At 34.9% G+C, this 27214-nt stretch overlaps 2 protein-coding genes across 7 annotated transcripts in view; one reads left to right on the top strand and one right to left on the bottom strand.

Moving 5' to 3' along the window:
* The window catches only part of LOC149421773 (23 kDa integral membrane protein-like), a 37785-nt gene extending 23675 nt beyond the window's left edge, over nucleotides 1-14110 (top strand). The window contains exons 3-6 of one of the 2 annotated variants that reach the window (XM_089635096.1): nucleotides 6564-6737; nucleotides 7525-7743; nucleotides 10135-10193; nucleotides 13679-14110. In XM_089635096.1, coding sequence (XP_089491222.1) covers nucleotides 6564-6737; nucleotides 7525-7743; nucleotides 10135-10193; nucleotides 13679-13688 — 462 coding nt within the window. In that variant the 3' untranslated portion in view covers nucleotides 13689-14110. Of the gene's footprint in view, nucleotides 1-6563; nucleotides 6738-7524; nucleotides 7744-10134; nucleotides 11390-13678 lie in introns of those variants that run through there. The other variant, XM_089635095.1, reaches the window with a different exon arrangement.
* Nucleotides 14111-14245: 135 nt separating this feature from the next.
* LOC149421772 (uncharacterized) overlaps nucleotides 14246-27214 on the bottom strand; it is a 580320-nt gene continuing 567351 nt past the window's right edge. For 3 of the 5 annotated variants that reach the window (XM_089635090.1, XM_089635093.1, XM_089635094.1), the window contains 6 exons: nucleotides 26630-26762; nucleotides 24937-25518; nucleotides 21940-24397; nucleotides 21663-21804; nucleotides 16386-16542; nucleotides 14246-14982 (listed from right to left, as the gene is read on the bottom strand). In XM_089635090.1, coding sequence (XP_089491216.1) covers nucleotides 14615-14982; nucleotides 16386-16542; nucleotides 21663-21804; nucleotides 21940-24397; nucleotides 24937-25518; nucleotides 26630-26762 — 3840 coding nt within the window. In that variant the 3' untranslated portion in view covers nucleotides 14246-14614. Of the gene's footprint in view, nucleotides 15242-16385; nucleotides 16543-21662; nucleotides 21805-21939; nucleotides 24398-24936; nucleotides 25519-26629; nucleotides 26763-27214 lie in introns of all 5 variants that reach the window. The other 2 variants (XM_089635091.1, XM_089635092.1) reach the window with 2 other exon arrangements.

The following is a 27214-nucleotide window of genomic DNA, read 5'->3' as shown; positions in this document are numbered from 1 at the left end:
CGGATCAGACTGCTCCAATTGCACCCGTATAGCGCCGGCCCTGAATGTAGTAATACGACACGCGATTCCTCTCGGTCATTGATATATGCAGTGAGGCGGAAATACAAATTACAAAGACGAACCATCATGGCCCAGTAGGTCCCAGCGACTCGGAAATATCATCTTGTTCATTTCTTCATCTATCTGAAGGTTCCGATGACCTTTTTGTAACAATGGTGTCGCTAGAGTTAATTGTTCACCACCTTGAAGCCTGGAGGTGATTGGCCATCGGAAATACGTAGGTACCTCAGCTACGAATGTAGCCTATTCAGAGTTAGTTGCTTTGAGGTTGATTTGATTGAATTCAAATATTTAGCTACTATGAAATCTCCAAATTGCCCCCGCATTCCGAATTTCTACAGATTTATAACGTATTTCTCTTGAAAACTTTCAGTTTTTAAGTTCTTAAAAAAATATATGTTATTTTTAAGATAATCTATACATTCACGAGCCGAAACGGTAATTATATGAAATTCCCTCGATAGAAAAAATGGCAAAATTATGCTCCGAAAATTATTAAGAACACATCTTGTTGTCTGTTATTTAACATGTTATGTATGAAAACCTTCACAGCGTCTATTGAAATGCTACTGTAAACATTAGTCGAGAGATTTTTTCTCTATTTTAAACGAGTCGTATTTTATTAAATAGTAGCTGACGTGTACCCGGCCTTGCTGGGGGTTATCCTTATGAGATAGACATATACCATCAAGGACTTTTCTGTAGGCCTTTTTAAGATACTCAATTCCGTAGTACATTATTTTGATGTATCTCATAAGGTTTAGCCAGCGTTAGCAATGTAGTGCCCGAAGATATATTTTAACGACTTGATTATAAACATTTCTCTACTTTCTATAAATATAATACGCATGTATCATACATGTAAACCTTCCGGAAGAAATTATCTAAATGATGGTGAAAACTATATCAAAATCCGTTGCGTAGTTTAGAAGAACTAAGCGCACAGACTGACAGATGCGGATGGCGACTTTATTTTATACTATTTAGAGATTTTCACAACTTTAATTATAGTTTTTTTTTTTATTTATTTTTATACTAGCACGCTCCCTGTTACATTCGTATTTACATATATTCCTTTCAAATTATCTTCTTTTTTTAATCTTACTACGGAGACTGAACTTTCAATCACAAATTGTATAATTGGATGGGAATAGGTATGATATTGACTTGGGATTTCTCATACATTTGGAAATAGGAACCCAATGACTATGACCAAATAATATGATACCGAGTAGATACTTATCCATTGCAGTGATAAGTGTTTTATACATACATTTACCATATTATTTAATTCATACCATTCCTCAAAATATTAATATGAAAACATTTGAAGCTGCTCACTGCGGTTAAAAGCCAAAGAATCCACCAAGTTTTCGATGTTTATCCCATATGTTTAGGTTCTATAAATATTGCACATTATAACAAGCGATTTCTCAAAACGTTTTTGCAAAATGGCAAAATATATCGAGAAATCACTCCAGTGGCTAAGCGGCTAAGAAATATATTATGTAGGATTTTTCAATCACAATGAATGTGATGGGAATAGATTTCGAGGTTTATATAATCTTGAAATATCTATTCTGCAGGAAGCTATCCAAATAATAGGGCCGCGTCTATTAAAAGTGTTTCCCGCATTGAAACGATTTTGAAAACTAGTTCACACAATATAATAATAGTGATACCATGTTTTCATCAATGTAAAAGGGTGCTTTGCGGTTTGAAAAACAGAAATAGGAATTAGGGTTATTTAGTAAGACTCGTCTAATGGGCTTTGTTACCGTGTTACAGGTGCGCCTGATAATAATTATACAGAATACCTACCTACAGTACAGTACAGTACCTACCTACACAGTAGGTACCTACATAGGTGGCAACATGGGGGCACTTGTTCACTGTGTGTATGGATATAGTAAGTACCTATGGACACTAGGATGGACACAGGTACTTAGTATCTCTCCCCGCTGATGTCGGAGACATCCTAGGTAGTTTATAGCAATTCAGTTTTAAATGATCTGTTAGGAAAGTGTTAACTTTTGTGCATGTACCTACATCAAACCCTATTTGTAAACATCTTCACCAGATGAGAGGATAAAGGAAATAAAATAATTATATTTCTTTCACGTACCTTTAGTACTACAAAAAAGAACATAATCACACCAATTTAAAAAAGGAGGTTTAGGATGATTCAAGTATCTATATCATTTTTAGCGCCCATATTAGTGTAGTAGGTACTAGGTGTCCACTCTTTACTTGACATTTACCATATACCCTAGTGCACGCACACACGGAATAATATTACAATGGTAAAACATGCATGAAAGTAATGGTGTCTGTCAGATATCGATTCGAATGGTAAATGCGACCAACGCGGAAAACAATATGGTTTATTGTGTTGGCGGGTCTGGAGAAGAAGAGACAGTGATGTGGAGTGGGTCGCCAGTTACCATTCACCAATAGTAACTTACCAAATAACCACTCACAATATAAGCCAGTAGGGTAGGGGGTATTCTTGTACTGACCGCCCGCGACAAACATTCACTGAACACACATCATTATTTGTGGATATCGGAAAAAACGTATTTTTGGCCCAGTAACCGAGTTTTTTTGGATCGATAAGTAGTGTTGTGACAATCACTGTAATAACTCTCCAGAGAATGTGGGCTTCATTTCATAGGTTTTATCATTGTATTCTGTATTCTAAGAGCTCTGTTGAAGGTTTTTTGTTTTTTCGTAATTCATCGAGTCGGTCACAATATTAGACATAGGTACTTATTCAAATATCTAATACTTGTTCGCGGATGTTTGTGAAATTTGAACTCGTAAATGACAAACGCGTTGACATACACATATTATTTATTGTGCATTTTTTAATGTTCAAAAGTAGGTAGGTACTAACCTACAATGCGAAATTTTAATAATCTTTTTTTGCAAAAAATTGCCTAACTTTTAAATGTAAAATCATGAAGCGACGGTCGTTGAAAGTGAAACATTTACCAAGTAGTATCATTTGCAATGGTTAATAGTTGTTACAATATAGAAATCAAATGTATGACTCTTGCCGACGTAGCACGTCGATGATGCCATTTCCGAGTGTTCTTGTCATTTATATTTTTAGTAATAATATATTCTATAACGGGCGACCCAATGAGTATTATTGTACTGTATTGAAATTAGCTCCCACCCATGTGCTGTTATGTTCTCGTCGGCTGTATGCCATATGCAATCGTACCATCCGCCACCATGCTAACTCGAATCAAGAATATCCTGTCAGAAAATAATAAAACGTTTTTTATAGATAGGCGCTCATGTTTCATAATATTATTGTTAGTTTTAAATTAATATTCATAATTTTGACGTGTGTTTGAAAATGCTTAGTCGCATAAGCGAGAAAATAAAACAAATTGTAACATACCGACAATCTACAAAATTGATAAATTTTATCTGATTATCGCGTTTCAGAACAGTAAACTTGTAGGAATACTGGCTAAATTTAAACAGAGATAAACATAATTAATCTTATCTTCATTTCGGACGGATTCGTTTTAAAACAGCCGAAATTGAATTTGCTTTCAATTTGTATAACGCGGTCTCCAAATAAATATAGATTCTCGTGATAAAATGGAAACAAAGTTTATGTTTCAACTTATTATTGAATCACAACTGCGTGTCATATTGCAATGGGTTATTTGGGCATTAAACATAGGGTTGCCAGATGGCCAAGATAAAAAAAACCGAACATTTTTTATCCCCCTCTTTTTTTGGTACAATTTGTCGTAAATCAAAAGGCCTTTGATAATCCTAAACCCCTTTGATTTTGGTCAAAACAAACAGAAAATTACCGAATATTTCAGAGGGTTAACAGTTTTCTTAGTAAACATTATAAATTTTATTTATTTTTATTTTATTTTTTTAATTTTATTATTACTATTGTTAAGCAAAAAATCACTTTTATAAATAGATGCTACTGCTTTAAATAATCGTTTATTGCCTAAAATTGTATCTTTAAATTCAATGCAATTGACATTTAAATTGAAGAAAACACATTATTCGCTTTTTATGATATTCACACCTAGTCGATTTCTTTCGTCAGTCCATACATTACCCTTTACACTAAAAACTCTTTGTACGAAGGCACCCTTTACACTAAAAACTCTTTGTACGAAGGCATTGGAGACGGGAACACTGCACATATTGTACCATTTTCAACAGATTTGAGCAAGTCTTGCTACCACTACCACCCGCCAGAATCGCTCACGGCTTTTGCTCTGTAAATTATCTCATGAGTGAGGTATACAATTCGCGTATTTAAAAAAAAAACCGGACATTCTATTGTCCAAAAAACCGTACTGTCCGGTCCAAAACCGGACATCTGGCAACCCTAATTGAAACAGCGAACGAGTATTTTTAACAATGAGATATTAATTATTAATGAGACATTTTATCCTATGTTTTAACCTTCTTTAAGTTTTAATTTGGCCTAGTTTTGTTCTTCAAAGAGGTTTTAAGGCCCTAACATATTATTCGACTAAATAATTTCTACTTAGATTCCGATACGATTAAAAAACGATTTTGCCCACTCGCATTACCGTTAACATTTTGCTTTAGGACTCTTTCATATTTAACTGAAGTAGCTATTTTTAGCTGTAGGGTTTTGATGACATTTTGAAACACTGGTATAGTAACACATCTTGGTGCAAGAGTGACATGGCTGTCCTAATTCCTCATGCCATCCAGTCACGCGATGTTAGAACTGAAATTGTTGCCTGTGATGTTGTTAGCGCGTTCACAGTCCGCAGGCGCACTAGTTGAGGGGTTGCCCTTGAGAACTGTTACTCGGGGAACATGTACCTACCTAAACTGCTTTTTGTACCTATTCCAAGTTAGTATGCACATCACTACTTACGCCTTATGCTGATTCCCACTAGGTGAGTGGTTTATTTATGCCCACTAGTGTTGTTACGTCACCGTTCCGTAACAGGTTACAGCGGAATAGGAACAAATAAAAACGCCAGTAACAATAAAGCTGAGAGGGCCTTTTCATTTCCCACTGTTGTTTTAATGACCGAATTAGTGTAATGCCGTCACGTCATCGCTATTATTTATTCGCCATGGCCGTTTATGTTCCTTTGGAATTTTGGTGGTTAAAGAACAATGGGAAACTTTTATCATTAAAAGGGCTAAACCAAAAAGCGTCCGTCTTCAGTTATTTGCTACAGTAAACAATTAACAAAAATGCCAAATTATTCTGTTTCTGACGGACAAGAAAAAATATCGGTTTTAGTAAAACGCGAAAAGATTGGGAACCCATTATATCGATTATCTCTAATAGTATTATAAGTCAAAGCCCAAAATGTATAATACGAAAAGCCCCTTTGACGCGTATTGCGGAATTGCGTAATAGTGAGCTAAGAAGCTTATATGAGTATCATAATATCCCACAGTACTTTACGGCAGTAAGTCCAACATGTTCTCTCAAGAGCAAACAAATTAGCAAGTGTTCTTCTAGGAATCCTGTATAATATAGCACCGCGCTCAAGTCGGTCGACAGTGTCGACACATACCTTATTTCCTTATTATAACATCACGTAAAACAGCGCCATTATTATTAGTAAAATAGCTTCCTGTTTGTCTATGCTCTAAACCAGGGAGATTGGAATGTTGAAAATAGGCAGCACTATCCCATCAACAATGTTTAGTCACTTGAATGTATCATTTTGGAATACGCACCATTTTTAATTTGGCTTTAAAATAAAATAAGTACTATACCATTATTTGGACATTGAATGAGTCTTCAGTTTGCTGTTTTGAAAAAAAGGTAATAGATATGGACTATGAAACTTAATCATTATGTACAAAATATTATTAAGAAACATATCATCATAATACGGTGACCGGATAAATCATCACAATGATAATTCATCACATCTTTAAAAAGTTATATAAAGTCATGGAAAGTGATGAAACAAAAACTTTATTAACTGGGTTAAGTAGGTTAGGTTAAAAAAAATTTTTTTTCATCATTTTTAATGACTTTATATCACTTTTAAAAAGTGTGTTGAATTGTCACTGTGTTGAGTTATCATGGAACCTCATAATACTAATTCCACCAAGAACCACAAAAGTGGCCTGTTTGTTGTTGGACATACCCCTCTTTTAGTTTGTCCGCAAAGTATTTGGCCGTCACCCTGGTCTGCCAGTTAATATTTGGTCATGACTTAAATTTTTTCAGATCATCTTGTGTTAAGTCTCTGTTCCTCATTTATCCCACAGTCCCAGCTGATAAGTTTACTTGGCAATGCTATCAGCCAGAGCCGCATCTTTGATTTATCTTTCAGTCAATAATAGTTGCAACTTGCATTCTTTTCACTATCTTAGTGGATTGGTTGTAGACGCGGCTCTTCAGTGGCAGAGGGATTCTCATTTCCATCACAATTTTTAAACATATTTGTGATATTGTGCTTCCTAAAAATGTTGATTTTAATCATATTTCTCTATAATTTCAGTATGCTGTGTTCCTGCTCATCATCATCATCGTCCAAGTGGTGATTGCTATCCTCGTGTTCGTGTACATTGGTGACCTGGAGAAGGCCGTTACCGAATCCCTCAGGGGAGCTTTCGAGGAGGTCAAGAATGGAAATGAACCAGCAATCGAAGCTTTCAACTCTTTGCAATCACAGGTATTTTTTCATGAAACAAACTCATAATTTACATTAAATAGAGCTTTTTATTTTGCACAAAAATCTTAATTAGCAAAACTTAAAGTTTTGTATTATGTTTGGAATGTGTGCTCATAGTTTTTAGATTTTTGAGTATATTATTTTGTCAACACTAGATCAGAGGGTCTAGCACAGTTAGATCGATAACTTAATCGATAGACGAAACTACCAATGATTTTATACCGATTTCCCGAGCACGGTCGCACTGTTGATATCCAGACCGATGTTGATAGTCAGAATTCGATATACGCGGGCAAAACTGGCACATCTATGTATGGCTATAGATGGCTACGTAAAAGTTAAAAATACTAATAAATTGACAATGTCGAATTGAAATATTAACTTTAATATACATTGGCAGTCCGCATGTACTTTTGACACTAAAAAGGGAGTTAATTAGTTCATGAGGTCATATTAGTCATAACACTCATAACAACTGTTTTCCTCGATGCTGGAATGGAATCATTGATCGCATCTTAGATGAATTAATTAAGTCTATGGATCATGTATACGATTTCTTTCAATTCTAAGAGCTTAGTTAGTTCACCCCCATATTAATAAGCCAATTATGTTGCATAACGAACGATATTATTAAAAAAGTTGTGCATATTGTTAGTTTATCCGACACTTTTGAAAAATTATTTATATTATGTAGATACATTAGTTTCTATTTTCAGTATTGTAATGTAACCTCCGCATAAATAAAATGAATGTGCATTCCTTAATGTTAATGTTATGAAATGGCCAGCTCCACTGCTGTGGTCTGCAAGGCCCCTTCGACTACCCCGTGACCGGAGTGCCCAACTCCTGTTGCACCAGTGGTGAGGGAGACGTGGTCCGCTCCGTGCTGGGATCCTGCCAGGTCATCTCTGCCTACAAGACGGGATGTATTAGTGCCCTGACCACTTTCACCAAGACTGCTGGAAAGACCATCGGTGGAGTTGCTATTGGAGTGGCTGTGGCTGAAGTGAGTAGACGTGCTTTACTTAATATTACCCTTAACGCCAATTTTCAATGTCAGTGATCATTCATCTTAAATTTGAGTCTGGTGGGTGCCAGGCGTGCAACAACGATATCCTCAATGGCCATCCATCACCGCGTAAATCATTTGGTCACTTTAATTTTACACAAATACAGGGTATGACTTACAATGTGGTTTCATTTTTATTTTATTTATTGGGGAAACAAACAGTTATGAATATTTTAAATGAATAATTACATTTTACATGTGCATTAACCGGTAAAGTTTCCACATAAAATTTAAAGTAATGCGACATAAGCGGTTACGATAGTTTGCCATCGATGATATAGGGTGTATCGGTACGTACCTGACAAAATTTAACCAGCTATCCCTTAGCACATTTGGAGTAAAAAATGTTATGGGCACTTTGCTGTCCGGTAATATTTTTTTCAATTAAAAAAAAAAAAATCCACACTCCGTCACTGTCATTGGCATTGTTTCTCGTGTTCAACAGCTGTTATTAATTAGCAAGTGTGTCCAAAAGCGTCCTCGCTTTTTCATACACACTAAATATTAATAGTTAAAAATGAGACGAATGGTGCCATGCCATTTCATTGTGATTGTAAAAGCACGCCAATGTAGGTACATACTTACATTATTCAACGAAACTCGAACAAAATATTACCAGATGGGTTTTCAAACTTTGACAAGGGATAAAACATTGGTGACATGTGGTGAAAATATGAATAATAAATTTTTTATTAAAAAAAAATGTTACCGGAGAGTAAAGTGCCAATAACATTTTTTATTCCAAATGTTCTAAGGAATACATAGCTGGTTAAAGTTTGTCGGGTACGTCCCCAAACACCCTGTATAGAAAAAGGTTTAGGCCCAGTGCAGTTAAAGCTGTGGTTTAGCTAAAACTACTATTTTTTTTACCTCTCTGTCACTCAAAACATATTTAACAAATACATTCATAGTTATAAATATGTGACAACGGAGACAAAAATATTAGAGATGTTCCGACTAGTCGGCGACTAGTCGGTAAAGCCGACTATCCGGCCACTATTGTAGTCGGCGATTAGTCGGCGACTAATCGGCAAAGAGCGCCGACTATCCGGCTTCTTACGTTGTATGTATTTCTCAATAATATGAATGCGGGGGAACTACATGAAATAAAAACCTTGATTATATATATTTTCTTTTTATAATCAGTCTTATACATTAAAAAATGTAAAGCAATCTTTCCTTTGGTAATCACTTTTTAAAATTACTTGCTTGTAAAGAAAACATAATTATGACATTTATTGAACAAAATTAGTATCTATCCTAATTAACATAAAAAACAACATAATATCTTCTTATCTTCAATGAACATTTATAAGTATTACTTATTATTAAAATAAAAAGTAGATTTTTTCAATTAACAAACTCAGTTATATGTATTAAATCAAGATTGTATGTACAAGATGCACAGTAATATATGTATATATTATATATATATATATATATATATATATATATATATATATCCAAAAATTCTAAACATTAACTGTTTGATAAAAACAAAAAAAAATGAAAAAAACATATTTCTTATAACCATACCTACATAATCTAATCAAATCAAAGTCACAATGGTGACAACCAAAAATATCATAATCTCCTTATATTTTTTATAACTTATATTTTTTAGTTAAGGGTAAATTATGATGTAAGGAGACTAAAGCTTCTGCCTTTCTGGTAGCAATCGATTTCTTTTTGTTTCATATATGTTTCCGGCCTCTGAGAACAGCTTCTCACTGTAAACAGAACTTGCGGGACAGCAGAGGTACACTTTGGCCATGCGCGACATTTCAGGGTACCTAGAACTATCCCCGAAACCGTAATCGGCTTAGCCGACTAGTCGGTCTTATTACAACCGACTAATCGGCTAGTCGGCTAGTCGGCGAAAGTCATAATCGGCACATCTCTAAAAATATAAAGTTTTTGCCAAATATAAATTTCGGATAAACCACGGCTTTATCAATTCCAATTATTAATTAATGACTGTAAACTATTCCAGTATTTTCAAACGTATTATCACAGTGTAAATTTTTATTGCAGTGAGTTAATATTGTTGACAAAAGTTATTGCAATTGAAATTAACTTAAATTGGTGCCCATGGCATATTAGTTAAGTAAATATTTGCTACAAAACGTTCGATTTTGGATTTTGCGCATTATCTCGTTTGTATATAGCACTTAGATATAATTAATATGTATTATGTTTATTTTATTTTTCCTTAATATGTCTTGTGCTTAGTGTTCTAAATCATAATATCTTTCTATTCTTTCCACTCGTATGACACGCATAGTATGTGTATAATGATATTTAATAAGATTGTTTGTTTGTTTCCAGGTAATTGGTGCCATCTTCGCTCTCTGCCTTGCAAACCACATAAGGAACGCAGATAGAAGGTCAAACTACTAAATATTTCAAAGGACTTTATAAGATTATTTTTTCACTTTATACATAGACACCTCATTTGTAAAAAGCCTACAGGAGGATAGTTACTATGTTTTTATTAACAATAATATGTTGAATGTATCAGAAGTCTATTGTTATTTTTTTAAGTTCAGTTTGGGATTTAAAGTTTAAATTATTTTTTACAAAATTTGACATAGGTGTTTCGTATCTTTGGGGTGGAGTTTTTCGGTGATAGTGTGTCACATGCACAATTTTGTTATTACGTATTTATTTATTTGGTACCTGGTTCAGCATTTACCCTAAGTCCATAATGTAATCAGATAAATCAGAGATATTTTCACACCCGCACCAGTTTATCACTTCTTACTCTTTATTCTTCAATTCCAGAGCACCTTTCACAAAGATCATACTCTTCATTTAGATAGTTCTTTACTTGAAAGCATTTCTTGAATCCAGCCATCTCTAGGTACTCGTACTATAAAGAAATGCCATATGTTAGTACAGCTGTAACATCAAATAGAAACCTCGACGTGGCAACTAATTTGGAATGTTTGTAACAAAAATAATGCCTATTATTTTGAAGTTAATTTCTGTGTTCATGTCATTATGTAAGATGAAGTTTGATGAAGAATATGATTTATGTTTGACTCTTAGTCTGTTTGCATGGTTTGAATTTTTGAAATATCTTCTAGGATAGTTACTTTAATATCCTCTGAGTTGACTTGTATGTCTGTATCAATAAAGAGCTTAATTATGCTACTAATTTCATCGATGTCTATAATCTGAATTCATATAAATATAAACATTTTTCATCTTTCCACTTGCCAATCATATTCACTAAGTGTTTATATTATTTTTTTACTATATATTATGTAAGGTGTTGTTTTGTGAAAATTTATAATCTGAAAATAAAACTAACAATACTAACAAAACGCGCCAACAAATTGAATATTCACCCTTAGATTATTCTTAAAATTGTTAAGTTTGTCATTCATTCGGCAACTCGATAAAGTGAGATTTTTTATAAATTTATATTTCTTCATGAATTTAATGAATTTTTGAAATATCAAAAAATATATAATTTCCTTTTGTTACTTTATTTAAAAAAGTTATATTACAAAAAATATAATGATTAGAATCAGATAAAATAATATATATTTATATATACCTACCTACATATTATTGGATGTGTGTCTTACATTGCTTTTGCATTTTCTATATACAATAATTTCATTAAAAAATATTGTATTTCTTGAAATGATGAATATAGTATTTTATGAAGTTATTTGAATAATATTGAAATAGGTTTACGTGCCTTTGCTTATTAAATATAAAAAATGTATTTTTGTGTATTTAAAAAGAAATGTAACAAATTGTATACTTAGCACTTTCAATAAACTGAACAAAATTAGATTTTGTATTTAATTGAAGTAGATAGCTTCTCCCTTTTGACGTTTGATAGACACTTTGTACATTATTTGCCATGACAACTATCCTAAATCCAGAATAGGCTGATTGACTAGACACGAATACCTTTCCTACATAACTTCCGTTTCCTTTTCCCGCCACAAACCTCGCAAACACATTTTCTATATTAATCCTGACAACTCGTCTGAAACAACTCTTTAACTACACAATGTCTACAAATAGATGTGAAGCAAACAAACAATGAGTTGCATAGTAATAACAAATTATGCACCCAACATTTGATTTATCTTTGAAATATTTAAGCAGCAGTAGCTACTGTAACTGGGTACATGTACTTGAACTCGAAATATTTCCATAGAAACATATTTTTATGAAACATTCTCCCCTGTATCATGCTCACTGCAGACTGGGTTAAATCATCAAATTTTCTCTGGTGGAAAACACACCGCAGATTAAGAGATAAGATTGTGGCTAAAGAAGCCTGAATTAAATAATAATTATTATTTACATAGTTCCCATTGGCTGGTTTTGATTTATCTTTGGCCAGTGTTGCCAGAGTAATAAAAGCATTGCCACAAAAATGGGATCAAGTACCTACCTACACATCTGAAAGACATTGTTTGCATAGCTGTTTCAAAATGTTAATATTTGCCATTATTTATCCATGTGTATAACAATATTATTGTGTATTATAACTGACATTTATTTCATCTGCATTAACATGGTTTTGGTTTATGGATATTCATTGGATAAAATGCTATTATTTTAAATGCTTCATCACTCGTAGAAAATATAACTTACTCATTTTGCATATATAGAAAAAAAAAGGTGACTGGTAACAACTTGTATGATTTGTTATGACTTATGAATGACAGCTGTCAGTGTAGAGAATAAGTTTGTGGTTTATTTGTTTCAGCGTGTCATTTTGAGGTAAGTGGTCGCTGAATATATATTGAAATCGTTTTTCATTGTCATAGTATTTAATGTATATATTATTATCACAACATGTGGTTTACCACATACTATTGGCTGAATTATAACAATTGGTTGCGCAATAAGACTTAGATTGGGTGGTGTAGATTATGTTATGTTAAAATGTTTCAATTTTAAACTTGGCTTCAATGGAAAATGACTTGCCTCACACAAATTTTTCTCATCATGTTGTAATAATTAGTTGGTGATCAAAACATTGTACTTAGGGGTTCATAGGTATATTTATAGTTATTTTCAATAAACATTTGTGAATCATCAATCACAATTGCAAAGGGTTTCAATGCTTGGAATTAAAAACAACTTTTCAGGAACAGAATACTTTTTATTTTCATACATTATGGAATAATTATTGTTAATATTAGGCATAATAATTACTATTAATAATGAGAAAGAGAGTAGAGAACTTTCTACATATTTTGTACTATAAAGTACCTATATAGGTTTGATAAGTATATTTTAGCCCTATACAAAAATACATGACTATACCACAATAATAATAATTATTATTACAAATCAAGTACATTTTAGGAGTATGAGGTTTTTATAGTTTGAATCTATAATTCATTCAATATTAAAGAAAAATATATGTTGAAATACATATTAGTTAATATTTAATTTGAATAAATAAATAGTTTTGCTGCTAATACAGCCGAGATTGCTCGAATAATTGGACAAATAACATGTGTTTGGAGTCAAAACTGATTTGATATTCTCACAGACGTATCTGTTTTTCACAAGTTGTAGAGTTTTATACAGTTGCAGAGGAAAAAGAAAATTCTAACCAAACTAACAATTTTAAAATCACAGAAAACATGTGGTGTGATTATTTTATATATGAATTAATTTGATTCTTTAAAGAAATATAATGCACCACAAAGCTATTGGTAAAACAATCTGAGAGATTTTTTAGAATAATATACGTAATCTAGCTACAAAATCAACATTTTAAAAGCATGAGCGACTTATTTAGATTGTTTTCCAAATAATAAACATGACTTTCCATATAATCTGTTAAATAAAACAGCCCATTTATAATGTTATTATATTTTTTCAGATATGCTTAATCAAGAAGAGAAGGAGAGAAGCCATGGTGCTAAGTGATTCGTTATCTCCAATATATTATTTTATATTGTCATACAAATTTTTACATAAGTAGCACATAATAATATTTAAGTAATGTTAAACAGAAATTCTAATTTCGTCATCCCACAGAACAAACATAATTTACAAGGACAGTCTAAAAATATTTCATAAAGTTATATAAACCTAAACCGAGTCATGTTATAAATATAAAATTTTGGTGTGATCTCTAAATATTATATACATTATAATCTCTGTAAATATACACACTCCGACACACGCTTCGTGACAAGATTAGGGCGAATATCTTACTTCTATTATTTGTGGTTCAAGAACTACTTACATTATTGCATTTTACATATTTTTCATCTAATAAATAACTATGTTTAAACAAAATGAAAAAAAATGTCTTCTTCATTCTCAATGGAAATAATATTAGATAAATATCACAAATTGGCAACTTTTCGCCTATAATAGGTGAGTATGGTAAATAACAGGTTTCTGTGAAGCAGTCGGCTGGAACTGTGAAGTAATCAGACTGTGCCCTCTATGGAAGGCCCGCCACGAATCTCTATTATTTATCAATACTTTCCACCAACATGTGGCATGGGGCTTCTTCACCGTCAATCAGTAAACAATCTTATTTCAATTTGTAATTTATAAATCATTTGCTTTTGCAGTCTTTATCCTAAGCTCAATTTCCTGACTGATTTTTGTATCCTGTACTATGGAAGCCATTTAGTTTTTGGTTTACTCTATTTGTAGTAAAATTATTTTCGTATACTAAATTCAAAAATAATATAAAATATTGGTAATATACATTGCATATTTGTCACCTGAGAATTGTTAATTATCATTTTTATTATACCGGTGAAATAAAGTAATTGAAATCAAAGAGAAAGTTTTGTCCTCAGGGAGTGTTATGCTCCTCGAGACTGATTTCAGAGCCAGAAAAACTAACTGCGCAAGAATCACTGAACGTTTCCCGACTGCTGTTGTCACTGTCAGGAGCGTTCTTGGAAGCCGAGTCTATTGACCTCTGGGAAGCCTTTCCGGAATCCTGGGATATCTGATTCTCCAAAAGACTGGTATTTGATTCTTCGATGGAGGACAACAAGTTAACAGTGGATGAAATATCCTCCAGGAAGTCAAAGCAGGCTACAGCTTCCCTCTCTTCTTTACCGTATCTTACAAAGAAATCGTTCCTGCCGATGATGGAGGGCCTGTGGAAGCAAGAGAACCGCAGCACGGCCAGTCCCCGTTCCTTCAGAGCCGCAGCTATGAAACGTATTTGCTCAATCAGTTAACCATCTCGCTGTGTGCCTCAAGCCTCAAGTGCTACTTCCAATGACATGCAGATGCGACACAAACAAGTAGCGGTGACGTGAAGCAGAGATTTATGAGATGATTTGATACATTTACATGACATGCAACCTCCGAGTGACACACAAAGCACGACAGACACTTTAATGAAGAAAAGGCACGGCAGTTTCCTCGGAGCGGAGACTTCAGGTGCCAGTGGGGCTGCTGGTGGAGTCTGTGTGACACAACATCAACACAATGTCAGGTTCAACGAAACTTTCACAAACAGTGGCTGCATTCAATCAATCATAATCCTTACCGCTTATCACACAAAGGAACAATTTATGCTTATCATGAAAATACTCTACTTTTTAATGCAATGATATTAACATTTACAATGGGAGAAAATCATTTTGCTTTTGTTTTGAAAGATAAAAGAACCATCCCAGGAAAAAGGGGAAATATATTTATTACACAAAAAACAGTTCTAAATTCCGAGATGGGTATTTTCATGAGGTCTCTTTTTATTATTTATAAAGTCTGCATAGTTACAGCTACAAGTTAATATATTTTTATTTTTTATAAAGTCTACACAGGAGGCCCCGAGGAAAATTTCGCTCAGGGCCTGTGTCATCTTTGGGGATGCTGTGTGGAGGGTGAATATTTTGAAGTTGTGAGTGAAAAGCATAAGCAGGTGTTTAAAATCACAATGGTGTTATTATAATAATTTAGTTCACAATGAATACAAAAACAATGAAAGAGAGACAGGAATCTGAACAGGTAAGTTTTTAGATTCTCACGGCCAAAAGCATTTTTGTTGTTTGTTTTTGGGGTGTTATGCCGTGTTGCGCTAACTCCTTCTTTAGCCGACGTTTCGGACAGCGTTGCAGTGTCCATCATCAGGGCAGATCCGGTAGATCCGAAGATGTTAGCGCAACACGGCATAACACCCCAAAAACAAACAACAAAAAAGGAATCTGAACAGTTCAATAAGAATACAATGGGAGACTTATTTAATGAAATTATCACTTTAAGATAATCATCCATTATTTTACGTTAAACACAGAAGCCGTTATGTTGAAAACATAATAGTGAACAAAAAAATTAATAATATTTATTTTTGCTTTAAATTTGTCCCTTTACCACCGAATGGCATTGTTTTCTTTTAGTTGAATTTCACTGATGTTAGATAAACACAGCAGTAGATAATTACTGTATCTTTGTCAGCGACAAGTTGAGCAAAAAGAAAACATAGCCATCTAGAAACCAAACAATAAATGGAATCCTAATTATCAAATTTCTGGGAAACTTTAATTGACTGATTACTTATTATTTACCATTTAATTGTTTTATTATTCATAAAGGATTGGTTTTTATACCTTTCTTTTGCCTCCTGTATCTGTGAAGACGGTGCAATCTGGAGTAGTCTGCTCTCTCATCACCAGAATCACTGCTGAAGGATCCGGCGCAAGAAGACGTGGGGGAGGGGGAACTGTCACTCGATGCTAACATGACATCTAGCAAGTTGGCTCGAGCCTGTACAAACACAAATGTCAGGTTATCATCCATTTACAAATAATGAGTAGTTTGATTAGGATATTAATATACAGATAAGATTAAGCCATTCACAATCAATAATTGTATCTTATTGTCTGAGAAATCCAAATCAGCAAACTTAAAATGCAATTGAAGTTTTATGTGAGTTACCAGGTTTTTCCCGGTGGACAGATGTCTGATAGAGTTAAAACTTTAATAGGCTTCCAATAAAACATATAAATTATTTGGAATTGTGGCCGTTTTATTGGACAGGCGTAAAAATATTCATTTCACTGAGCAAAATAATATATATTAATACATATCTTAAAGGATCTCAACTATATGTATACATTATCGAAGAAAGTAAACACTTTGTGGCTTGAAATTAAACAAATGAAAAAGATTCATTGTTTTAAACCTCTTTAATGAGTTATACAGATCGACCGGTATCGATTGATCTCAACCTTCACCAGGACAATAAACTATATTACAGCACACACGAAGATTACAAGGTAAATAAAAGAGAAAGAGAACGCATATGAGAGACAGATAGACGCATTATTTCAAGATTACAAGGAAAGCAATGCTCTTTCCGTCTCTCATATGCATTCTCTTTCTCTTTTATTTACCTTGTAATCTTCCCGTGTACTGTAATTTAGTTTATATGTTTATTGTTCTGATGAAGGTTGAGACCAACCGAAACCGGTCGACCTGAATACTGTATATAGAGTGGTTTAAATCAAAGAACCCTTTTCATTTGTACATGTTTATCGACAGTCCCGAAGAACAATGTAGGATGTGCAAATTTGTAGGTATAATTTGAGATTTTCACAGGCAAAAGTATTATTATAGTGATTTGTTTTTGAGGTATTATGCCGTGTTGCCTTCTTTAGCTAACTTTTCGGACAGCATTGCAGTTTCCATTACCAGGGCAGATGTGTAATCAGATCACACATCTGCCCTGGTAATGGAAACTGCAATGCTGTCCGAAACGTTGGCTAAAGAAGGCAACACGGCATAATACCCCAAAAACAAATCATTATAATGCAAATTTGTAGGTTTGCAGTAGAGCTGTTTAAAGTTTCGTTTCTGCATTTTTACTGTTTTTGATACCAAGAAATATAGTGTTGTTTAATATTTTACCCCTGTGTATGTGATTGGAGAAACATATCGTCGCTGTTAAATCAAACCGGCATATATGCAAAATTGGAGATTTTGAGTTATTGGTGTCAAAAATTTTCTTTTTTTCCCTTCTATTTTTATGTCGAACCGGCATGTCGTATAGTTGAATAAAAATCTGTCAGATGGCGTTGGGCCGGTATGCATTTACGCGTGAATCGCCATTTTTTTTAGCAGAAGACAGACCTATTCCGCAATACGCCAGTTGCTTCAAAACTTTCAAGGGGGAAATGAGTCCATCATGTAAGTAAAACTGGATTATCTCACAATAGTACATTTATATAACTACCAAATATGACTTATTGTATGACTTATTGGCAGATAATCCGGTTTTCACTTAACAAAAGCGTTTATAGCAGCCTCAACTAAAACAAACCGGCATATATGCCAAAATGTCTGACCCGGGTAAAATTTCTCCCGGTTAAAAAAATAAATTAAAATAGGCAAATTTTATAAAAAAAACTTTAGCAAACTGAAAGATGCGAAACTGCGGTGAGGAATACGAGTCTAAAACCCGTGGAAGAGTGAACCAACGAAGCATGAAGCCTCCTTGCCACAACTGTAAACGCAAGTGTTCCTAGTCATTACTACAGATCTCAAAGTTCTCGGGAGTATATTGATGGTGGAAAATCTATCGCCGATCACAGAGATTATCTAACAGAAAGAAAGGAGTCAAACCTTGCAGGAATCAGCTACTACCAGTACAGAGGTTTTTTCAAGTCATACAAACTTTCACACCGAAGAAAGATCTGTGTGATGTTTGTCTCATTTACGACGGCAACTTTTACTTCAAAACCTCCTACGGATCACATGCCTGGGAGGAGGCGAAGAAAAGGAATAAACGGGGCAATGGGAGCGTGAATCCTGTTCTGATGCACGCTTGTTCCAAGAGACCATTGATGAGAAGAAGAAAAATGGTATCCTAAAGTTAGTTACCGCCGGGATAATACCGTCAATTTATTCAGATTTCCATAAACGATTGGGAAACTTTGAAGTTACCAGCAAAGGAAAGAGCAGTATTATGTTAATTGTTTATAAAAAAAATTGTGAAGCAATAAATTAATTTTTCATTGACAACATTGTCTTTTTTCATACCTTAAACAGGTTCCAAAAGAAGAAGCCACTGTGACACAAATGCAAATATTACACTGATTTTAAAGCCATACTGGCATATCTGCATTTTACTCTTAATTTAAGCAATTTTCGATTTATTTGCAACTACTACTTCAATAAGCAGTATTCGTCTAAATTTTATTCATTCATAAGGTGGCATTGAGGTGAACCAAACGGACGTTAAAAGGAAAATATCATATGCGAAATCTTTAAAGCGCTTTGGTGAAAAACAAGCATTTTGCAGATATGCCGGTTTGATTTCACAGCGACGATATTATCGAAAATAGTAAAAATAAAGAAACGAAACTTTAAACAGCTCTACTGCAAAACTTCAAATTCACACATCCGACATTGTTCTTCAGGATCGACAATATGAATAAAAAAAATATGCTACAAGTCTTCCTCATCTTCTTATCTTCTTGTCTTTTGTGTGGAAGAATATTTAGTAAAAATTATAACTACATATATTTAATTTGTAGAATGTTAAATTTTTTAACAATTATGTTAAAAAATGTGTTTTTTGTAATGATTTGCAAATGGAGGTGCAGAAATTGTTTTGTTTTTGTAATGATTTGTGCCTAAGTGAAAACCAATTTTTCTGTAATGTAATAAAATAATACGTAATAAAAACATCACTAAATGGCCCAACACTGACTTTAACGTCAGTTTATGGAGTCGTATTACAAAGTAGGTAATTTCACAGAATAATTTTAATATTGGGGTGTGGTGAGTGCTATGTGTATTATTTTCAAAGATAAAGCGGTTTAAAACCAAATCCATTTTCCCGACTCTTGTTTCACCCGCGTGCAGGGCCGGCTCAGTGAAACGGCGCCTGGCACGGGTAAAATTTTGACGCCCCTCGTCAAAACCACTAGACGCCTAGGTAAATGATCACTGTGATCAATAATATACGGGTGATTCGTAAAGTTGTGTAGTGCCGTTTTTGTGAAAATTATTCTCATGAACAATGTGTTGGTACTGTTAGGTGTTAGGTATTATTAGCGCCTTGACAATTTGGCACCCGGAGCGGACTGCTCCAATTGCGCTCGCATAGGGTCAGCCCTGCCCGCGTGAAGTATGATATAATGATGTGCACCAGTTACCTTGATTATGTGATCTGTGTCATTTGGTAATAATTGCTTTTTTATTCATAAAAGTTTATGAATGCATATAATACAGTCAAACATGGTTATAATGAGCACGAGTGGACCGACTATCGTTATATCCAAAATAGGTTTTATTAAAAGTCCTTTGTACCTACCTACCTGCCTCTAATATCAATATATTCGCAAAAGTACAGTATATTTTCAAAATACAAGTAGGTATTACTTATTAAAAATATAATTAGAAAAATACACTTTTATTACTCAAATTTATTATCATATTGTTTTAAAGATTTCGCTTTCATGCTTCTCAATTTCCTCTTCACAACAATCAATGCATTATAACTATCATCACCTGGTTCAAGGCTTCCTAGAAAAAATATCTATACATATCACTAAATTGTCTATCTTATTATCACTACCTTGTGCGTACTGTTCCTACCGCTAAATCGTAAAATCGGCCCACATGTCAATTTCATACGGCCCACTTGGCTATAGAGAAAAATCTAAGTGTTTGGGGTTATTCTTGAAAACCCTGGCTGAGAACATTTTTTTATAGAGTTTTTGTTGATTGACGCAGCATTTTCTAAATAGAACCAAATTTGAAGAACCGGTTTACATAACACGAAATTCAAAAAAATCAACAGAAACCTTAAGGCGATGCCATACGTAGTAATGCAAAATCATGTGTTTTTGGTTTGAAAATTTGGTCGCCTAGAAATGTTTCAGATGCTTTAATTGTGCGTGGAGTAAATATAAAAAATTAAATACTGCGAGTAGAATACATCTTGGCCTTTGAACTAATCGAGTATTTTTTAAATAAGTCATTTTATAAGCCCAGAAAAAAATAATGTATAAGGCCTATGAAAACTGCTTTAAAGTTCAAAATCTCCTACTTACGAACCCATTTTCGGTTATGATTTTATTGTATAATGTGGCAAATTAACTCATCTATAAAATGATCGAAAAAAAATTAAATATTTATGCCTGAACATCCACAAAATAAAATAAAAGGCACTTTTTGGCCATGTTTTTTTCTTGCATAAATCAAAACAGACGGATGGTGTTAAGCGGGAATTTAAACCTTATCGCCATCTACGTAAGAGGTGTTATTGATAGCGGCTCAATTTAAAATACTACACGACATAGTGCATCGCCTTAACTCTTGAATTTTTCTGTCAACCCCCTCCCCCTCAACGAAAACAAAAAACATCCGCTTGCAGGTCGTGGCCTGTTTGAAAAATAGGCAAAGCGGCCCTTCTCCTGAAATTTTGTGCATCACTATCATTAATTTACCCCGTGCTAGGATGTTCATAACTAGTTACCTTCATAAACATATTTATTGGTTTATAAAATAAAATTGACGATTACTTGTAATACAAAAGAAGATGTAAATAGGGAACAAATATGCGAAGCTCAAATTTCGCATGACTTTCGCAGATTTTATGACAATTTTACACCGTGCCCGATGGATAGAAATGTTTCACATAGCCAACAATCTTACACAGGTAGTTCCACAAAAATATGAATCCGTCCCTAACTGGATAGGAAATTCTTGAATAATTCCCGACAATTTTTTCAACGACCCATTCATGTATTCAGAAATTATGTTGACAAAATTATTTGCTAGGTATATCAGTGAATCAACCTAGATATAACAATCAACTGTTATATGAAGATACGGCTAACCTAATTTGATTGGCAGTGCAGAAAATGGAAACTTACCTTAGGGTCACTGAAGTCTATTTCCCTCTCAACATGAACCCAGCCAGTGGGGCACCATAAAGCCTTATCCAAATTGCTCGTTTGTCCTGATGGGGTTTCATTGTCACTACTTCCCAGGCCATCTTCTCCTTTGCGGATCATTCTGCAGAGAAAAACCAATCTTAATTATATTACAAAACAGTGATTTTTAAGTAATGTTGCTGCATTATATTGGAAATCATAACTTATTAAGTAAGTCTAATATTTAGACACAATATAATAAAATATAGGTACTGACCGGTTCAATTCATCAATAACATCTTTGGACGTTGCTGCTTCATGAAAGCTGACAATTCTGGAGTGGGAAGGACCTTGACTCACAATGATGCTTCCAGGAGATACTTTGCAATCCTTAAAAGAGCATTCCCCATTTGCATCAGTTGTTGCCTTAGTGGAATCAAGAGATGGAAGTTTAGATTTAGATTTGACAGGTATTTGGGATTGACGTCTTATCGCTGAACCGGCGGAAACTGGAATTTTACTCTTATCTGATATCATTTTCTTCTTTTGGCAAATTTCTGTGGCTACCGTGTCCGATGTTGATACACTTGTGGTCATTGAGTCACTCGTCTGTGTGAGAGAGTTCTCCATGCCGGCCTCTTCTTCCTCTAAAACTGTTACCAAGCCAGTTCCTCTCTTACAAGCATTCAACACTTCTTCAAGTAAAGAGCATTCCGATTCATTTGGATTTAAAATAAAGTCATTTAAAGGTGAGGGTGAGATTTTTTCACTAGAAACGGATTCAGTCAAACAATCTTGTGAACTGTGTGGTGTGGCACACTTTTCTGAAATAACTATTATAGAAGGATCTGTAGGAACATTCCCTGAAATAGTTGTGTTTGTTGTTATTTCCGGAGTAACCACTTCAGATGCAGGAGTTATGTTGGTTGAAATGCTGACATCGATGTTCTTATTTATTTCATTCTTTTGATGAACTTTTAGCAAATGTTGTTCGTCTATCTCATTTTCAGTATCGTGAAAGTCTCTAATGAAACCTTCAGAATCAGAAAAGAACTCTTCACTTTGGTTATCAATTATTCTTGGTACTTTAGTTAAATCGGGAGACATATCACTATACATTGAGTTAAAATCATTACTTAAAATTATATCACAGGACTCGTTTTCAGAGTAAATTATTTCACTGGCCAGAGAGTCACGACAACTTCCTTGAGTGTATTTGATTTCATTGAGGTGTTTCAAGCTCTCGTCTGCGTTGAAATCTTGGCAGTCGATGTAAGGAGGCGGCAACTCGCGTATTTCTGATATTGGCCGAGAAGGCAAGGAATCTAATTCTTCTCTGTTGTGACAATATTTCTGTTGTTCCGCTATAAAATTCAACACATTTTGCAAAGCTTGCTCTCTTTCTTGTTTGACTGTAAATTGTATTTCCGGTAATTTAAGTATTTGGCCGGAGAGTTCCTGCACCCCGGTGCCAAGACCTCTTGAAGAATTAGAAGCTAAACTTTTTGTACTTTCAAACTTAACAAGCCTGTAGAAATCTCTCGTAAAATCTGTTCCAACCGCTGAGGATTCTTGATCATCGCTATATCCACTCAAGGCAGCACTCGATCTCTTGGATGCTTCATTATCAACTAAATTGTCATTATTATATAAGCATTCATTATTAATACAGCAGTCTTCCGAGTTCTCTATACTAGACCAGCTTCCTCCAGGTGACGGTAGACCTGAATTTTCCATAGGTGGATAAGGCCAGTGATTTTCGTCCATTTTATGACTCTCCGAATCATTTTCAAGCGATAATGGTGCAAATTTATCACTCGAAGTATCCAACATATAACTTGAATTATTCCATAAGCATTCACTTACGTCTTCTTCTAGTTCTAGGGTATTGTTTTCTTGGATACTCGGTAAGGTAGATAATGATATCTGACCCGGAGTTATAGCATCACTTTGGGTGGAGTTCCTTTTCCAATGGTTATCTTGAAGGTCTTCGCAGGAAAGATTCAGACTCCAATCTTCCATTTCTGCTTGATCATATTCTAAATCTAATAGATCCCTATGTTGTTGCTGAAGAGCAGATCTTGTGTCATCTAACTGCAGCCAGTGCTGGACGTACTCCGCATCATACTGGCACCCGTCCACTTGCTCATCAATGTTACTCACCCAGGAGTTGCGGCTGGGCGGGACAGTATCCACATTATCAGCAGCTACGGGAATCGGCGAGACGAGACTAGCAGTTCCTCTTGTTCTTCTGAGAGGGTGATTTTTCTTTTCCCTCTGTATAATTGGCATAACATCCAACAGAATCATGCTTGGTGAACTTGGACTCGAAAACGTGTAAAAATTCTCTCCGCATTGCGTTGCACTAGTTGTAAGTTTCAGGCAAAGGTTGGAGTCTGAGAAGCTGCGCATGATGTGTTGAAAGGGATTGATGTTTTTTGTAGGCGGAAAGCTATTTCTCGGATTAAAACTCACTGCAAAGTTGATCGGTATGTACAATATTTCTTGGTCAATTTTGTCATCAACTATTATTGCATTATTTATATTTAATAAGACTTGATTCTCAGCTTCATCCGACGCTTCCTTCAGATCTTCAAGTTCCCGATTGGGTTCTCCTTGCCGACACGGATCGGCTTGCACATCACTTGACATGGTGGAGTAGCCCTCATCTCTGTTACCACTTTCTGGTGACTCTACTGTCACTTCGTCTTCTGTGGATTGTTGTGGCAGGTGATCTGAAAGTAAGGTTAATCAAATATATCACCATTACTGAACTAATGTTCAGGAAAATGTATTGAGTATACACAGATTTACAATCTATAATATTTTATATACGTAAATGGATGCTACAAACTACATACAAAGAAAACATAGATATAAAAATCCTTGAAATCACCTTCTAGGCAAAAGACATAAGATACATACATATATACTTTTGAAAGTAGCAACAACTTTGTGGTTATCCATTATAAATAAATGAAACAGTTAACTTTGTGTTTTGTTATTCCTCAGGGCAAAATATGGAATGAACGGTTGTTCCGAAAAAGGGCGGCGTTTATTATTTAGTGGTTCAAACAAAGTTAATTCTTTCATTTACATAAATATACATTATCATGTATCCAAAACTCATACAGGACAATTTTTTCAGGGATGTCATAATTCAAGGTACCTACTCTTATTGAGTGATCTACAAACAACAATTTAGCAATACAAGGAACTAAATGCCCAAGAGAAAGCCAGGGAGGGTTGTCTGTTTGTTAGGAAGTATATTTACCAGGCAGAGTCTGTGATAAGCGATGCAAGCAGTGGGAGAGCATGGTGGGTTGGGGCACTTTGAGGTTGAGAGTGAGGGGGCGCTCGGGGGGCGCCCACAGCGAGGGGTCCACGGCACGCAGGGCCTGCAGCAGGCTGGCCGGGCTCACCTCCATGCCCTTCAGCTCCGTCCACAGCTCGGACAGGATCTGGTGTCGCCGCTTGTCCTCCGCCGACAGCTGGTACGAGTTATGCGTCACGCACAGACTCATCAGATCCCCTATCGGCTCGTCTTTGAAGCTGATTATAGAGTTAGCACTACACAATCTATTACCGCAAGATGGAATAATAATGTTACCTGCTGAAAAACGTTTGTTGTCATTGTACTGTTTTCCAGCATTGTCCACGGTAGCATTTATGTCGTCGTTGCTTTTATAGAGTCTGTTATTCCTTTGAATAAGTCTGTCTCTTGAGGAGAGTCCAGTTTGGTAATTCACTTTGTTCGATAGGGCATTTTCAGCTGGATATGACGCAAACTCGGAGGACGAAAGATTGGATATTGCGGCAGAGTTACAGCAGTTGCTCCCAATTGGAAGATCTAGAGCTGAAAAAAATATGAAATTGTCAAGAAAAACCTCATAAAAGTGATTCATTATGTATGACATGACTAGACATCGATTATATGCATTTGCATACCTAGGCGTAATGTACATTTGAGCTTTTTTGGTCATTAGCGCAAACTTCTGCCTTCTTTCATCATTATTGCAGATGAGAGCCAATAATTTCTTCAAATTAGAAATTATAGATATTCTTGTCTTTTTTGAGAAAATAAGATTTTAGAAAAAATGGTTTCCATGATTGAGAGGCGACCGGTTCTTTTTCTTCAGGGGAACCCCTTCTTTTCTAAAGAACCGGTTCCAAAACAAAATAAATGGCGTTGTTTTATCTTATAGTTCGTATTTTGGGAATTTTAGTGCATATTTCGGCATTGTTAGTGCATATTTTGGCATTGAAAGTGCATAATATAACCCAATATCTACTTATGACTTATCTATCTATATAAATAAAAATGTTAATGTTAGTTTGTTCAAAATCTTAAATCTCAAAGTTCTTCATCGATTGCTTTGAAATTTCGGCACAGCGTTGCATTCGAATATGCATGTGTTTTTATATACCTATATTAAATAGATGTCACCTGTGATAGGTAAAAACGTGCTTTATTGGAAAAATAAAAGCAACACGCGCTATTGTTTATCTGCACAGACAGACTGAGCCACAGCAAAGTGAGGCGGGGTACAGCTAGTTCTTTTAATAAATTAAAACAGAGGGACACCTTTGACTACCAATGAAAAGAGACTGGAAGGTTAGAAAAGAGAAAATGACAGTAGTGAAAAATACAGGTACATAGTGTATTGATAGTGCATGTAATCCGATATATACTTGGAACCTTAATAAATTAATATTTAATAAAAACATAGGGACACCATTATCTACCAATAAAAAAAAAGAAAATGGAAAATGGAGATGATAGTCATGATAGGTTAGGTTAACTCGAAGACCGAGGGAGAGACCATCTATGGGATGCAAGGTTAGGTTTGAATACTACAGTTGAATGAATGAAAAACGAATAAAGAATGAATGAAGAACAAATGAAGGATAAATAAAATAATGCACAATATAATGATTGAATGAATAAGGGGTAGTGTAATAGTTACCCGGGTCGGGTGAGGCGGGGGAGGGGGCGGCCCGGGGACGCAGCTGGCGCAGCAGCAGCGCCCCCAGGCTCCGGTTCTGCGCCTCCAGCTCCCGCGCGCGCACGCTCAGGCGGGACAGCTCCTCGCGCAGGCCCTGCAACCACACCAGTAACAAACAGGTCATGTCACGTCTCAACAACTCACCCAGTGTCACGTGATCAAATCAGCGATCGAGCAACGACAGTTTGCAAATAGCGACGATTCTCGTTGATACTCGCTGTTACTGCTGATTTATGTGTTGTTTTACCGCAAGCATAATAAATAGAAAGACTGATAAGACTATTTTAAACAGTGAAGTTTACTTAGCGACAGCACTGATTTCATAATTAGGCGGTCGCGCGTCCAGGCCTGTACCTACTCTAGTCGGCCTAGATGTCACCTCACAATAGATCAAGCCAGAACCCTCTATCTAGCGCAATATCGCTCCTCTATCGTTTTATCGATAATGTCAGTTATTTCATTCATAGTTCACAAGCACGACTGCAGATCGCCAACGAATAAACAATAGTTCAAGTCGACTAAATATGCTTAATTTATCGACATTAT

The sequence above is a fragment of the Hesperophylax consimilis genome, chromosome 8 (genome assembly GCF_061612785.1).
Source record: "Hesperophylax consimilis isolate HC1 chromosome 8, BYU_Hcon_1.0, whole genome shotgun sequence".
Classification (NCBI taxonomy): Eukaryota; Metazoa; Arthropoda; class Insecta; order Trichoptera; family Limnephilidae; genus Hesperophylax; species Hesperophylax consimilis.
This window is presented reverse-complemented; position numbering and strand designations above follow the sequence as displayed.